Source organism: Monopterus albus, unplaced genomic scaffold (assembly GCF_001952655.1).
Source record: "Monopterus albus unplaced genomic scaffold, M_albus_1.0 scaffold199.1, whole genome shotgun sequence".
In the NCBI taxonomy this organism is placed as follows: domain Eukaryota; kingdom Metazoa; phylum Chordata; class Actinopteri; order Synbranchiformes; family Synbranchidae; genus Monopterus; species Monopterus albus.
In genome coordinates this window covers 501,352-517,365 of record NW_018128079.1, presented here as the reverse complement: position 1 = coordinate 517,365, position 16,014 = coordinate 501,352, and the positions used below count along the sequence as shown (strand labels likewise).

Genomic DNA, 16,014 nt, shown 5'->3' with positions numbered 1-16,014 from the left:
CTGCGATTTAACGACGGGGTATTTATAGTACAGGCCGGACTAGGACTGAAACTGTTATCAGGTTATGAGCTCAGTTACTGAAAATGCATGAAGGCTGACACGTTAAAAAGGGGGAGAAGTGGCCGAGACATAGGTATTCCCTTATATAAAATGGAAATAAATAAATTTAAAAAACTCGTGTTGTGTAGACGGTCATATTATGTGTATGGCTACACAATCATGCGAACAGCTGATGGATGGGAGTAGAAACAACCTTTTTGTGGGGGGGGGGGGGCAATATTTACCCAGAGCATCTGGAAAGCATCAACAAGATTCTCCAAAACTGTCACACGTGTACTCTTGTTCCAGGTTAAGCTGACTACAGCGCAGATAGTGTTTGTTTTTCGATCTGTATTTTTGATTCTTTCTCGGTGGAAGGAAGCTGATTTTCTTCGCCGCCATTTTTAGGGAACTGCCTATCGAAGAGAGAAACTTTGCTAGCAGCTGCCTAACATTAGCAACTAGCTCGTTGGCCAGTAGCCTGTCTGCGTTGTGACAGTTGCCGCTTGACACTCGTTAGCTAGGTCAGCCTGCCTCACGCTGATGCAAAATATTCTTGCGACTGGTCCGCATATATGGCAGAAACTGCTATTTCTAAAGTGAACAATTTAGCCAGACTTGAAGTCACTTTGCCCGTCTATATTTTGTCGGGAAATGGTGCCGTTAGATTAGTGAATTAGCACAGCTAACTTATTAGCAAGCGAGTTCCGACTTTGATTTCTCTGACTGCATCGCTTCGGCTGTGATTTAGCATCCGCTACTTTGTTCTGCCGTGTTCCGGGTTACTGGATTAATCAGCTGTTTACGCTCCACTTCTCAACCTGTGCGGATTTATTTTGATCAGGTAAGTCAATTTGCCTTGCCGTTGACTAATGATGTGTAAATTTGTGCTCCAACCTTATGTGCTGCAGCTGAGCTTGATCTCAACACAGGTTAACCGCGAGCTAACCAGCTAGGTTGATTTCAACTCACCAGCTAACCAAAAGTTGCTGTCACAACTTGTCTGGCTCATCGACAGGTTTTAGCCTTTCTTACAGGACAACTTCAGTCGCCCTTTGTTAGCACAAGCATGTCTGTTTTGAATGTCAGTGTAACACAGCGCCATAAAATGCCAGTGTATAGGGGTGCAGGACCAGCGAGCTAAATTGTGAATGGTGGGGTTTGATGTAACCGCTAGCTAAATAATGAAAGAGGCGTTAGCTATCCACGTTAGGTTGCTAATCCGCTTTAAGCAACTATCGTTGTAAGCTGTGCCACTCCCTTGTTTTTGTCCACTGTGGCTGTATATTAAAGGAAACTCGACTCTGGATGTTTCTGTTTTGGAAGTTTGCACATCTGCAAAAAGGCACATCATGAATCGCATACTGTCTGAGTAGATAGCTATGTAACAGTACGTGACATTGGTCAAGCCTCTTTCCGTGTCTGGCGCACGTACATGTCCTGGCATTGTGTTTACAAGCAGCATTAGTCGAGACACTGGCAAATCATTGTTTTCCAGCGTGTCTGCCCGTGCAATTGTCAAGCAGACCTCGCATCCATCGGCCACTGATGGCTCCTTTGTGCACTGACGTGAGTCGCATTCCTCAGTCTCCTGTGTTGATATTGCGTAACACTGGCTGTCACTCAGCAAGCCACACTTCTTCGAGGCTTATCTCTGACTTAGCTTACGCATGACATAGTGGGTCATCTCCACAGGGATTTAACATAACACCTTGAATTTGGTTAAATCACACAAAACGTCCGTGTTGTGATATCAAATGTATCATTCATCTAACCACGACATTGCTCTGTGGCGTGATCTGTCAAATCTGATGTCCAGAGCTTGATGCTTTGCGTTTTATGTGCCAAGTATTCTGTCTGTGTTTGTCAAGTAAGCACTGCAGTGTGAGCATTGTCTTTAGACCGTGATGAACAGGCTGTCTGTTATAAATGCAGCCTATGGGCTAGAGCTGAAAGGCAGGTACAACTTGTCCTCTTACTCTGTTTTTGCACATTTCTGCTAGGCTGCCTGTCCCCCTTTTCCTATGTTCTTTGTAACTTGTGCAGATCTGCACACACATTATTTTGTTCATTTTTGTCACTGCATGGTTGTCAGAACCACAGACCGTTCACAGGCTGGAATAGCTCCCGTTTACTTTCAAGGACATGTGGGTAGCTGCTGATGAGAGAGGTACGCAGCTGTTATTGACTGTGAACATTTTGATGCAGGAGAAGCCTTTGCAAAGTTGTTTTCTTGTATGTCAGTATTATATCAGGGGATGCTGAATATGGTTACAACGCATAATGGATTTAACTGTCTCCCAGAGAAAATGGATTAGACACTGGAGTAATGCCTGTTCTGTTTGCTAACATCTAGATCCACTTTTTTCTTTTTTCCTTGTGTTTTAATATTACACTTTTATACGTTTCTTTACTTTGGGTGCTGTAATTTTGGTAATCATTGCTTTTGCTACTAAATTTCCCTCAGGATCAATGAAATTATCCATCCATCCATCCTTCTAGTACTTGGGTCAAATCCTCTTACTGTCAGCCTTTCCACTCCTGTCACCACCTATCATCCCTGTAGCACCACAGTTGGGATATGTTGTTGCCGACATTGGTAGAGAGCTTTTGCTTCCTCCACTTGGTGGAAGTCATGATCTGGGAAGCAGGATCATGGAACAAGCATTCTCCATCTTGGGGGATAGAATGCTAGTGTGCAATGAATGAATGTTTGGTTGATGATCTAAGCAGAGATGAATTTCTTTCCTGATAACTAATCCAGTACCTAACCCCAGTGAATTGGCTTATTCAAACTCAGAACCGATATAAGTGCACACTTCTTTTTTCAGTTTAAAATCTATATGCTTCACTGAACCTGATCAGGGTTGTTCATGTTCAAGTAGCATAACAGTACAAATCATTTTTGAACTGTTCCTTTTGGATAATAATAGGCTAATCACCTTTATTTGGCCAAATATGTTACACACACTCTCACAAGGAATTTGTTTCCGGTACAGAGCCAAGGCAGCCATCTGCGGCACCAACTCGCACTGATGGCTCTATCCATCAGGGGCAACTTGGAGGTTCAGTGTCTTGCCCAAGGACACTTTGACATGTGGACTGCAGGCACCATGATTCGAACCTCCAACCCCCCACTTGGGAGACAACCCTACCTAACATTGTTGCTTTTGGAGCCAATTATGTGGATAGTAATCATTCAAGGACTATATACACTAGCACTTAAATAACTGATCAAAGTTATATATTGCTATTAAAAGAAGCTTTTGCTATCAGCAGATATAAACCTTGCTTAAACAGTGGTTTAAAAGCCTCCTTAATAAGACTAGGGACAATCAGCGGTAAAAAGTGTTACATTGGAGTCTGATTAATGATGCAACATAAAATATATTATGTGGTTGTTGTAGATGGTTAACATCAGAAAATGTAAAGCAACTGTGACGGATGTTTGAAGCATCACAGTTAGTGATGTGCAATGGTGGCATATAGAAGCATAGAGAGAGAGAGAGAGGAGAGGACAGGGGAGGAGAGGTGAGTGACTCGGAGCATCATGGGGCCCCCCAGCAGCCTAGGCCTATAGCAGCATAACTAAGGAAAGGCTCAGGGTCACCTGATCCAGCCCTAACTATAGGCTTTATCAAAAAGGAAAGTCTTAAATCTAATCTTAAAGGTAGAGAGGGTGTCCGCCTCCCGAACTGAGACTGGCAGTTGGCCCCATAGGAGAGGAGCTTGATAGCTAAAGGCTCTGCCTCCCATTCTACTTCTGTGGACTCTAGGAACCACAAGTAAACCTGCACTCTGAGAGCGAAGTGCTCTGTTAGGATGATAAGGCTCTATGAGGTCTTTAAGATACGATGGAGCCTTGTCATTAAGGGCTTTGTATGTTAGGAGAAGGATTTTAAATTCTATTCTGAATTTTACAGGGAGCCAGTGGAGAGAAGCTAATATGGGAGAGATATGATCTCTCTTGCTAGTTCCTGCCAGTACTCTGGCTGCAGCATTTTGGATTAGCTGGAGGCTTTTTAGGGAATTATTGGGACATCCTGATAGTAAAGAGTTACAGTAGTCCAGCCTGGAAGTAACAAATGCATGGACCAGTTTTTCAGCATCACTTTGAGACAGGATGCTCCTGATTTTCGCAATATTGCGCAGGTGAAAGAAGGCAGTTCCAGAGACTTGGTTTATGTGTGATTTAAAGGACATATTCTGGTCAAAAATGACTCCAAAGTTCCTCACAGTAGTACTGGAGGTGAGAGCTATGTCATCTAAAGTAACTATATGATTAGACAGCATATTTCTAAGGTTTTCAGGCCCAAGCACAATGACTTCAGTTTTGTCAGAGTTTAGAAGTAATAGTGTAATGACAAATAGTCATTTCAAACAGCCGGCCCTAGAGGTCCTGTCAGCAGCTAAAAGTCTGAAGCAGTGGCTGCCCGACCTAAGAGGCCGTGTTCTTTTACACAGAGAGAATGGGCCAAAGACAGCAAAAACCAGGGTCAACATCAGTTTGGCTTATGGGACTTTTTGAAATGGAGAGGGTTAAAAGCAGCTGAAGGATTTTGATTTGATTCAGATGTGACGTTCTTCCTTCTGGATGCAGTAGCATCTGAAGCTAATGTGTTTGTTTTTGTAACATTAGCGACCTAGCGTGGTCATGTACAGTACATTAACAGTTTCACACACAGTCACTGAGGGGTCTGGCTGCTAAGGTCAAATTTCTCTTTTTATTTGTATTACAGCTTGAAACAACATTGCCTTTTAAAAAATAATGTATTCTTATATCCTGCCTGGAATGGTAAAAACATGCACATTTGTGTGGATGTTTTGTTTGCGGATCCCTGAGTGACTCTCACTATTGTGAAATGTTGATTGGCCTGTCAAATCGCCTCATGTTAAGAATTGCGCTTATATGTTGCCTAACATTGGAGCACAGTTCACTGCATCAATTTGAATATTTGGTGTGATGTTTGCACATAGTACATTTGTCCAGTTTCATTTCTCAGCAATGTTCAATTTATTTGTAGCCTAGTAACTGTGGAGGAAAAGTCACACAAACCAGCATTCATTGCTTGTTCTTCGATTGTCTGTAGGTCTGGCATATTCATGATATATTATGCAAACAGTATATTGCATATTTAAGAGCATTGTTCTGCCAGAAAATGAACCATTTTACAGTAGTCTTTACAGAGTAAGCTAATTCTTTGCCTTAAGTCTGCATTCACATGACCAACTTATGGTAGGAGAAACATTCCTGCACCTGACTATTCACATTTTTGTGCATGTTTGCATCAAACTGTCTGGTTTTCAGAAAGCATCTGCTATGCTTTGATATTTAGGGGTGTTTTTGCCTCTAAAAGTGAAAGTTTGGTTTAGCTTAAACACATTTACCAGTTTGCATTTTAATGCTTTATCTAACAATAATGCAAGCATTACAACAAAATTTGTCACAATGTGAATGATTGTTCACTAGAATCCAACATAGGAGGACATGGTTTATGCATATATGTTGTGTTATTAAAAGTTTGTTACCAGCAGCACTTTTAAGCTTTAAGATAGTGTATGTGTTGTCTTTGAGGGCTGTGTATTTTAGTGGTTGAGAGTGTCACTCTTTTTTTGGTCCTCAAACAGTTGGACAGCTTTTTCAGCAGGTCAAACCTCATGAAATTCTTTAGCTGTGTGGTAAGCTGTACTGATAACTGTAGGTTAGTGGTGCTGCCAACTCACAGATAAGCCAAAAGCAGGAAACTAGCAGTGTAACCATTGAGTGTGTTTCTGATGATAATCCATGTAGTGTTTGGGTATGGTGTGGGTTGTTGCCAGCTTTAGATTGACTGAAGATAAGACATGGATGTGAGGGTTGAAAATAGGCAGTCATTCTTTAAGGTTGCATATTGCTGGTAGGCTTTTGATCATACTAGGAGTTGCTCTTTACCAAAGCTCTTAAAGCTACTCTACCTAATTTCTTTTCAGCCTATATGGTCTAGTGAGAACAAACTGACACCATAAGCCCATTACAACCTCCCTTTGCCCCTCCCATCATGTCCTGATTCCTAGCACCGATGTAAACTACGGATGCCTGGTTGAGACAAAATGGCTGAAGCTAGCATTAGCTGACTAGAAAGTCACTTTCAGCTTTTCCCGTTTAGGGGTCACACTGACGACTCGCATGTTGACATTTGGCACGTGTTTTATGCTGGATGCCCTTCCTGCCACAACCCTGATTCGAACCCGGGCCACAGCGGCGAGAGCGCTGCGCCTTAACCACTAGCCTACCAGGGACGGCTAGCATTAGCTGACTAAATTAGTCAGCTCAGTAGAATGCTTTGGTTATGGCTAATGTGATACAAAGCACTAATGCTACACAGTTATATTTACTTTGAAATTAAAATCATATTACTTAATTACAAAGGTAAAATCACAAGGCAGACTCTCAATTACAAGTATGAATACTGTAGTAATGCATGCATCCCTTTTGTGTCCACATACACTCGAGGATATGCGTAAACTGGCAGAGCAGTTCAGTGGTGTTCGGTTCAGGGGAGTGTGAGGACCATTCTAAAAGTTTCAGCTTGTGTTTCTTGAAGTAGTTGATTGTCTGCTTTGGTTCAGTGTCCTGCTGTAGAAACCACTGTCTTTTCAGTTTCACTTCCTGACTGATTTCATGACATTTTCATCCAGAACACTGGCTGCCACACAGCCCCAAAGCAGAATATTACCACCACATGCTCAACAGTTGGCAAGGCAGCCCAAGCTTTTGCACATGCCACAATTATTAATTTAAGTTCATGAAATCAAAAGATAACATTGCACATACACAGTATTTATCTTACATGCATGTTACAACAATTAATGAGAGCAGTACTGATAAATTCAGTTTAGAGTACACGCTAAAATTTGACTGCTGGTCTTCTAATTGATCATTACTGTTGAGCACCTCATAGCAGTCGACATGAAATCAGTGTTTGAGCTGTAATATTAGCATTGCCCAGTCATTCTAGTAGCTAACAGAACTGTAGTAATTACTGAAGCAATCTGAGGTGATGCACTTGTGATGACTCTGCAGTTAGTAAATTATATTGGGGTCAGTACATAAAGGTGTGACCAGTGGCTAAAATCACTGGGTTTAAAGTATGCCAGGAGCAGCAGACATTTCTGAAGAAACTAAAACTTGAGCAACACTTGCTGTGTAGAGAACAAGTTTATTGTTTAACCAGTACATTTCAGCTTGTAGCCTTCATCAGGAGTCACCTTGACTGAGTGAAGCTGTCACAGAAATCTACTCTACATGCCCACAGCAATGGCTAAGATTACATTTGTTGTATTTCTTGACTCCCAGATTAAAATTATCTCATGCACAATACAGAGTAACTTCAGAAGTGCCATGCACCTTTTTAAAAGATGTTTGGATGTGGCCAAAATTTTTACTTTAACACATGAAATCACTGGAGTAAAAATCATAGGCTGCTTCTGGCCAATGTAAGTTGTTGTACTGGAGCCCTGCATTCTTGCAGTGCATTTTTAAAGGCTGTTTTTGCCTTGTTCCCCACTGTATCTTTGTGTTGTGGTTGGATCGAATGAGGAGCAGACTTTGATAAAAAGTGACATGATTTGTTCCAACATCAAATTTGAGCTGGGGTTTCCTCCTCTCCTTTCTGGCTAGTAGCTTTTCTCACTGAGTGACAAGACTCTTCTTCACAGTGTGCAGTATCAGGGTGTTTCATCTTGTCCTCATTAACATGTCTTTTTCTTTTTGTTTCCCTTCTGTCCATTTAGGAGCACATGTGCTGGTTCCCTAGGCCCATCCATTACTGCAGATGAATCTTCAGCTGCTTTGTCATAGCACCCAGATAGTCCCATCCCCTTTGTGTGGGTAATAAGGGACTACATTAACCAGGATGCCCTCTTCTGTAAGGGCAGGGAGCCTGAAGGATCCAGAGGTGGCTGAGCTTTTCTTCAAAGAAGACCCAGAGAAGCTTTTCTCAGACCTCCGAGAGATTGGCCATGGCAGTTTTGGCGCTGTCTACTTTGTATGGCAACTATACTTTCACACTGACTCATCCAAAACAGAAATGCACCTGAACTACTCTGTTAACAGAAATTTGAGATGGTAGTCAAGGATACAGGGAAACCGTCCTGTCTGTGCCACATTTATTTGGCACATATTATTTCAATACATCAGTGAGCTTGCAGTGTGCCAGTTTGTCTCAATTATAAAACGTGAAGCTGTTTGCTTCTCAATAACCAGGGACGATTTGTACAAAGTTATTTTTACCAGCCTGTGATGGGGTTTAGTAGCACCAAGGTACACTGTGTGATGTGACTCACCCTGGCTGTCTGCACTGACTTTTATTCTTCAAGTCTGCATGTAGTCTGGTAAAAAAGAAAGCAGAAGAGGTCTTGAAAGACCACATGCTTGATGAGGAAAAAAAAATGCATTGCAATAGATGTCCTGTCTGTTACAGTTGAAATGTGTATTGATAATGCACATTGTGTTTCTCAGGCACGGGATGTGCGCACAAATGATGTGGTGGCAATTAAAAAGATGTCCTACAGTGGCAAACAGTCTAATGAGGTGAGACGGGCAATTAATTTTACGTAATAATAATAGTTCAGATCTTGACAATAGACGCTGTACAAGATGTATTATACTTCAAATCACTCACTGTTAACTGCGTTTGTGCTTGTGGTCAGGTCACAGTGTGAAACTTAGTGGCTTGTATGAAACGCTCGCATGGATTGTTTTTATTTATTTTATTTTATTTTTAATTATCAGCTACTTTGTGTGGAATTTGTAGCTGAAACTAGTCTTTTAAAGTAAAATATTTAGTTTTGTAAATGTATGTATCTGTGCACCTCCAATACATTTCAAATCATTGTAGCAGAGCGGGTGAACTACTCATCTAGAATTTTGGTTTCATAAAGTGAATTCAGATTGTTGAAGGTCACATAACTACAGCAGGCTTTAGAATTAATACTGGTTATCATTACTAATTTTTCTCGCTTTTATTTACACCTATCTCAGTCTTCTGCACACATACATGCACATTAAGGCCCTTGTTCTCCCAACAGAAATGGCAGGACATAATAAAGGAGGTGAAGTTTCTCCAGAGGATCCAGCACCCCAACAGTATAGAGTACAAAGGCTGTTACCTCCGTGAGCACACAGCATGGGTAAGTCACCTGCTTACATCAACAGAATGAGAAGATATCTTGCAAGGTATGTATGGGTGTATATGTTTCTATACATTGTTATTAACTTAATTTCTTGTGTCTAGCTGGTGATGGAATACTGTCTCGGCTCAGCCTCTGATCTGCTTGAAGGTGAGGAGGCTTTTATGTGTGTGTGTCAAAGTTCTCACCCTTCAAAAAATGATGAGTTGTAGGTCTGCTGTCTTCTTCATCAGCTGATGTTGATTCCTATTCAAAATGTTTCTCCTCATTCAGTTCATAAAAAACCTTTACAAGAAGTAGAGATCGCTGCCATTACGCATGGTGCTCTGCAGGGGCTGGCCTACCTTCATTCCCACAATATGATCCACAGGTGAGGGATTTTTGTTTGTTTGTTTTAAGAAGCATCTGTAAACCTGCTTGCTCGCTGTCATATCTCTCCCATCTAACTCGTTGTCTCCCTCAGGGATGTGAAGGCAGGTAACATTCTGCTGACTGAGCCTGGACAGGTCAAACTGGCAGACTTTGGCTCTGCCTCCATTGCCTCACCTGCTAACTCCTTTGTTGGAACGCCATATTGGTATGTTACAATTAAAAGAATTGAAAGGGGGCTGTTTGGTCTTTTTGTGCATGTGCTAAATGTTGACTGTATAAATGTATTTGCCCCATTTGCATATACACGCAAGTAAAATGCTGCCTGCTGACTTAATCAAATGCTTTACTACTGTGATTGTTGGGGACAGTGTATGCTCAGGATTGCATCATCATCTTCAGGAGGAGGGTGCTTTTTTGTTGTTTATACTGCAGAGACTTGGCTGAGTCATTAAATGCATTGTTAATTTAGCTGAATGTATATGATCATTCTCTCCCCCCTTCAACCAGGATGGCCCCTGAGGTGATTCTAGCTATGGACGAGGGCCAGTATGACGGGAAGGTGGATGTCTGGTCCTTAGGGATCACCTGTATAGAATTGGGTAAGTAATTGTGTGTGTATATTGTTTCTGTGAAAATGTAGTTGTAGCAGAAAGTTTTTTTTTTTTTTTTTTTTTTTGTTGTTGTTTTTTGCCTTTTATAAACCTAGTACTATGTATACTTAAATACACAGTCAGTGATCCAAACCTTACCATGTGTCGTTAACACAGGATCAGCCATAATTGCCAAATTAACAGGTCTTTGAATACAATGCGGTTAAATACTTGGATACTATTGTCTGTTAGCTGGTGATTGACTTTAAGGTTTTAGTTAAATCAGTGATATTTATAAACTCAGCAGTAACCCAGGCCTACAGTTTAGTTCATAAAGCAAAATCATTTTCACCTGCAAGATCAACTATAGTATGTGAATATACCTGCAGTGTAAACAGTTAATATACACCAACTGTTATTTTTTTGTGTTTCAGCGGAGAGGAAGCCTCCCTTGTTTAACATGAATGCAATGAGTGCCTTATACCACATAGCGCAGAATGAGAGCCCCACACTGCAGTCTAGTGAATGGTAAGGTGCCACACACACACAAAATGTATTGGTGTCTGCTTCTAATCACAGCAACGAGATGTAAAGTAAACATTAGAGGGTACTGTGGAGCTTGTGCAGAAGCTAGTTATTTAAACTGCAGGAAACTGAATGGATTAGACCAAAACCTGTCACACTGCTGCCTGTGTGAACGTAGGGTTTGTTTTGACCCTCTGTCTTGTCATCTTTGTTCCAGGTCAGATTATTTTAGAAACTTTGTCGATTCTTGCCTTCAGAAAATCCCCCAGGACAGACCACATTCTGACGACATGCTGGGTGTAAGTACAGGCACATGCTGCACAGAAACCAAGAGCAGGGTCGGTGTGTTCAGATGGAGGATTATCAAGCCCTATGGTGATAAATCTCCCTCTGTTAGCATTCTGTTGGGTCCCTCATAAGTGTCTGTTTAGATCCACTAATCTTCTACTTTCAGATTCACACAGGTGTACACAACCAGAACATGCACACACACACAAAAAACTAACAAAACACACACAAAAAACTAACAAAGAACACAAATGTAAGTACTGCAGAGATGTGACTTCTATATTAATCATTAAGTAACTGAGTAGCTGTCATTTAGGCCACTAATGAACTCTTTATTGCTAATGAAACTTATCCTTAGGGTATGAAAGCGTTGCTCTGTGTCTTTCTGTTTTTAAATGTTAACTTCCAAAACTGCACTTGCCTAAACAGAATTAACCTGTTTCATTGTCCTTGTTCACTGCTCTCAGTCAAATTCTCTTCTAATGGACCTTTGGCCCAGCTTTTCCTTCTAGCAAACATCTCACAATGGCCACTCAGAAACCTGTTTATTAAAAACAAACGCTTCAGTAATGAACTATTTTAATGTTCTTCTCCTCTTGTTGTCTCTTTTTCTTCTGCGTCTGTCTTTTCCTTCCTGTCACCCTCCCCTCCAGCATGCATTTCTGCAGCGTGACCGCCCAGAGTCCGTGCTGATGGATCTTATTCAGAGGACCAAGGATGCAGTGCGAGAGCTAGACAACCTGCAGTACCGCAAAATGAAGAAGATCCTCCTTCAGGAGGCTCACAACGGACCCACAACAGAAGCCCAGGATGGAGATGAGGTGTGTGGTTATTTGTATGTCAAAATCAAACTAAAGCACACAGCTAGAACACAGTATGTTTTTTTTGTTTGTTTGTTTTAGCACATAAATAAATGTGCCCTTTTCTTGGCATTGTACTGTGAAGAAACTCTAACTGAGCAGGTACTGGTCTGTATGCATGTCTGTCTGTGCCCCTCTGGGTCTCTTGTTCTTTCTCGTGTTCCCTCTGTGCCTCTTCGTCTCTCCCTTGCTGTCTCTGTCTGTGCTCTTTCTGCTCCGTCTCCAGGAGCTGGAACCAGGCGGAGGGCGGACAGGAACAGTGAACAGTGTCGGCAGTAATCAGTCCATCCCCAGCATGTCCATCAGCGCCAGCTCCCAGAGCAGCTCTGTCAACAGTCTGAATGAAGGGGCCCAGGACAGCCGCAGTGAGCTGGACCTGATGGAGGGAGACCATACAGTCATGTCCAACAGCTCTGTCATACACATTAAACCGGTGGGTAAAGTGAGAGACGCAGACCTGTTTAGAGGAAGTATGTGGGAGTGTTTTCACTAATGATCTAAAGGGGAAGTCCACTGATTTTGCTCATGAAATTCAGTTTTTAATAATCCTTTCTGTGGCTCTGGTGGCTAGTCTGAAGAAATTACTCAAGCTACATCATCAATTTGTACCAGAATCAAAAACATCACATATCATTCAGGCAAGGTTGCATTATGGGAACCGTAGGATGTATTTGTTTTGGAGCTTGTTCTATACAAGGCAAGTAAAAGTCGGCATATCTCAGCCTCTGCTGTGTCAGTGTTAATGATTCTTTTTTTATGTTTCTTGCAAGTTTCTCAACTTTATATAACTTTAATACGAGGTTGCTGGACAGCCCCTTTAATTGATGTCTATATATACCCAAAACCAAAGCTTAACTTCATGATACAAACCTGAGAAAAGAAGCAAATTGTCACATTTAAGAACTTAAGACCAGTGAATGTCTGGCATTTTTGCTTTATAAACTACAAGTGACATTGATTGATTTTTCTTAAGTAATCATTCACATTCAGAACAAATGTTAGGATACATGCATCATGTAATTGCTGTTTTCTGTACATTGCTCACTTTTTATCAGTCTGTACATGAGAGGAATTTGTGTATGAACGCAATATACTCAGTCATTTCATCCTTTATCAAAAGGACTTAAGTGACCAGAAACACATTTGATAGGAGGGTGGATTAAAAACAGTTTTGAGTGATGTATACCTTCATAAACAGTGATGCACCTTGTTGAGAGTCTTTGTCCAACTAAATTCTGGTAGGATGTTGAGTCAAGGTAGATGGGGAGTCAGCAGGTCTGGTACACGGAGTCTTAGAGGAATGAGACTTTTATTCCTAGTATTTCTATAGTGTTGTACATGTGTTTCCGATTGTCTTCTGTCTGGTTCTCGTTCTCACTCCCTCCCAAACCTTCCTATGCTCCAAAGTTGTTTTTTTTTTTTTTTGTTTTGTATGTGCACTGTTAATTACTTTAACAAAATAACCTATTAATGCTGCTGCCTTGTGTCTTCAGGAAGAAGAGGAGAGTTTCTCTGGGGAGCAAGCAGCCAGCAGTCAACCCTCCGAGCCTCAGGCAACACCAGCTCAGGCCCCAAGGAAGCACTATCGCAACAGAGAGCACTTTGCTACCATACGCACAGCGTCACTCGTGAGAACACACTTATTCTTCTGTGCATCTCACTTAATCTTTTTATTTATTCGTGCCTGTGTAACAGAAGGGGACAGGCAGATGAACATTGAGATAAGTAGACATGTTCTACATTTAACAAACCTTTTCAGCATTGCTATTATTCCTACACATTACACAGTAAAATGTGTTTATGCCTCTATCCAGGCAACAAGTCAAATTTCTATATTTTATTGTACTGTTAAAATAATCTGAGTCTAAATGGACTGTGCTCTTTCTTTGCTGCATCCACATCTTGCAGGTGACCCGTGAGATGCAGGAACATGAACAGGACTCAGAGCTGCGGGAGCAAATGTCAGGATACAAACGCATGAGACGGCAACATCAGAAACACCTAATGGCCTTGGAGAACAAGCTGAAAGGAGAGATGGATGAGCACAGGCTGAGGCTGGACAAAGAGCTGGAGAGTCAGAGAAACAACTTCACCCAGGAGATGGAGAAGCTGCTCAAAAAACACCAGGCAGCCCTGGAGAAAGATGTAAGCAGACACAGACAATTGAAGAAAAATACACAACCAGTATATTAATTCAGAAGAAAAATATATTGTTGCGAAGGCATATTTCTGCAACTGAAGCAAGAGCCTTTTTGACTCTGACTCAGTATTTGTGTTTGGTTTAGCTGAAGACATTTGCCAATGATGAGAAGAAGTTCCAGCAGCACATCCAGGTGCAGCAGAAGAAGGAGCTCAGCAGCTTCCTGGAGTCACAGAAGCGAGAATATAAACTACGCAAAGAGCAGCTCAAAGAGGTGACACTTGAACTGCAAACATCTCCACCAGAGCCCGAGGAGCTGTTTTCAGCTTAAAAATAACATAAGTAAATAAATACGGTCTTGGGCTTTTTTTGGTGTCTTGTTTTGGATCACAGTCATTCCAAAACCCAGATATCAGCTGTTCAGTGAATTATGGGATGATGGCATCGTCTCATTGCTCATTCCTAGTCACAGCAGTGCCCCAGCACTGAAATAAACTAAATACCACCTGTATTTGTACACCTGTCTGACAGGAACTCAGCGAGAACCAGTCGACTCCCAAGAAAGAGAAGCAGGAGTGGCTGTCCAAGCAGAAAGAGAACATCCAACACTTCCAGGTAAGGATCGGAAAAAATGTACACAAACATGCAAATGGATTTGCGCTGTCACTAAACACATCTCTTATCCAAGTACCAAGCAGTTCTGGTCCTACTTAGTTTGTCCATGCCCTAAAAGCTAAGTTGCCAAGCCATCTTCAGCTTTCAAGTGTCTCAGTTTCAGTATTGGTGAAGTGTAAGGTATATAGTACACAACTGTAATGCTGCAGTGTGTCAATTATCAGGCAGAGGAGGAGGCCAACCTGCTGAGAAGACAGAGGCAGTACTTGGAGCTGGAGTGTCGGCGCTTCAAACGCCGAATCCTCATTGCCAGACACAATGTGGAGCAGGATCTGGCTAGAGAGGTACTTAAACACACGAGAGAGAAGCAGCCGTAGCTTGATCATTTGACAGCTCTCACTCTACGTTTTCTTCTTTTTATTCAGGAGCTGAACAAACGGCAGACACAGAAAGACCTGGAGCACGCCATGCTGCTCAGGCATCACGAGTCGATGCAAGAGCTGGAGTTCAGGCACCTGGGGACGATCCAGAAGGCACGGGCAGAACTGATCCGGACCCAGCACCAGACAGAGCTCACCAACCAGCTGGAATACAACAAGAGGAGGGAGAGGGAACTGAGGCGCAAGCATGTCATGGAGGTCCGACAGCAGCCCAAGAGCCTCAAGGTACATAGACTGATGGCGAGTTTTGTTTTGCCTTTAGATGTTGATCAGTTACTGAGCCGATGACAAACCACACACAAGCACCTCACTCAGTATTCTCATTGCTTTTCTTTTCTCAGTCCAAGGAGCTTCAGATTAAGAAGCAGTTCCAGGAGACTTGTAAAACTCAGACTAGGCAGTACAAGGCCCTCAGGAACCATCTGCTGGAGACCACGCCCAAGTCTGACCACAAGGCTGTGCTCAAGAGGATGAAGGAGGAGCAGACCAGGAAGCTGGCTATCCTGGCCGAGCAGTACGACCACTCCATTAACGAAATGCTCTCCACACAGGCTGTGAGTAGCTGAGCCATAAATTCTCCTCAGGTAGTCGTACGTCTCAGCTTTATTTATGGCTAAGCATCGTCTAGTTTTGTTTTGATTCCTTTCATGTGTCTCCAACAGTCAGAAGTCCCTGAATTAGGAAGACTGTATTTAAACATGCTTTTCTTATGTAATTCATCATTTCTTGTTTGTTGTCAGTTCCTACATCAGTGCTGTTAAATATTACTATGATCATTCTACTTGAAATGAAGGAATATTGTGTCAGTTGATATGGTCAGTTGTGAAGGTTGAAGACGAGTTGTTCATTTTTGGCTTCCTGAGAGATCTCTTTTCTTCTGTCTTTGTCTCTTTCTTTTTCACTTGTTGCCCTCAGCTGCGGTTAGATGAAGCTCAAGAGGGGGAATGTCAGGTCCTAAGGATGCAGCTTCAGCA

General features: G+C 42.0%; 1 protein-coding gene across 1 annotated transcript in view; it reads left to right on the top strand.

The window, feature by feature from the left end:
* The first annotated feature begins 285 nt into the window (after positions 1-285).
* Positions 286-16,014, top strand: part of LOC109970454 (serine/threonine-protein kinase TAO1-like) — a 17,911-nt gene continuing 2,182 nt past the window's right edge. The window contains 21 exon segments of the mRNA XM_020618015.1: positions 286-883; positions 7,813-8,066; positions 8,540-8,611; positions 9,109-9,210; positions 9,315-9,360; positions 9,484-9,580; positions 9,674-9,787; positions 10,090-10,181; positions 10,607-10,700; positions 10,915-10,996; positions 11,639-11,806; positions 12,072-12,278; positions 13,339-13,473; positions 13,754-13,990; positions 14,131-14,259; positions 14,517-14,600; positions 14,825-14,944; positions 15,026-15,265; positions 15,382-15,594; positions 15,956-16,010; positions 16,013-16,014. The exon segment at positions 16,013-16,014 is cut by the window's right edge and continues 129 nt beyond it. Of these exon segments, the coding sequence (XP_020473671.1) occupies positions 7,935-8,066; positions 8,540-8,611; positions 9,109-9,210; positions 9,315-9,360; positions 9,484-9,580; positions 9,674-9,787; positions 10,090-10,181; positions 10,607-10,700; positions 10,915-10,996; positions 11,639-11,806; positions 12,072-12,278; positions 13,339-13,473; positions 13,754-13,990; positions 14,131-14,259; positions 14,517-14,600; positions 14,825-14,944; positions 15,026-15,265; positions 15,382-15,594; positions 15,956-16,010; positions 16,013-16,014 (2,421 nt within the window). The 5' untranslated portion in view covers positions 286-883; positions 7,813-7,934.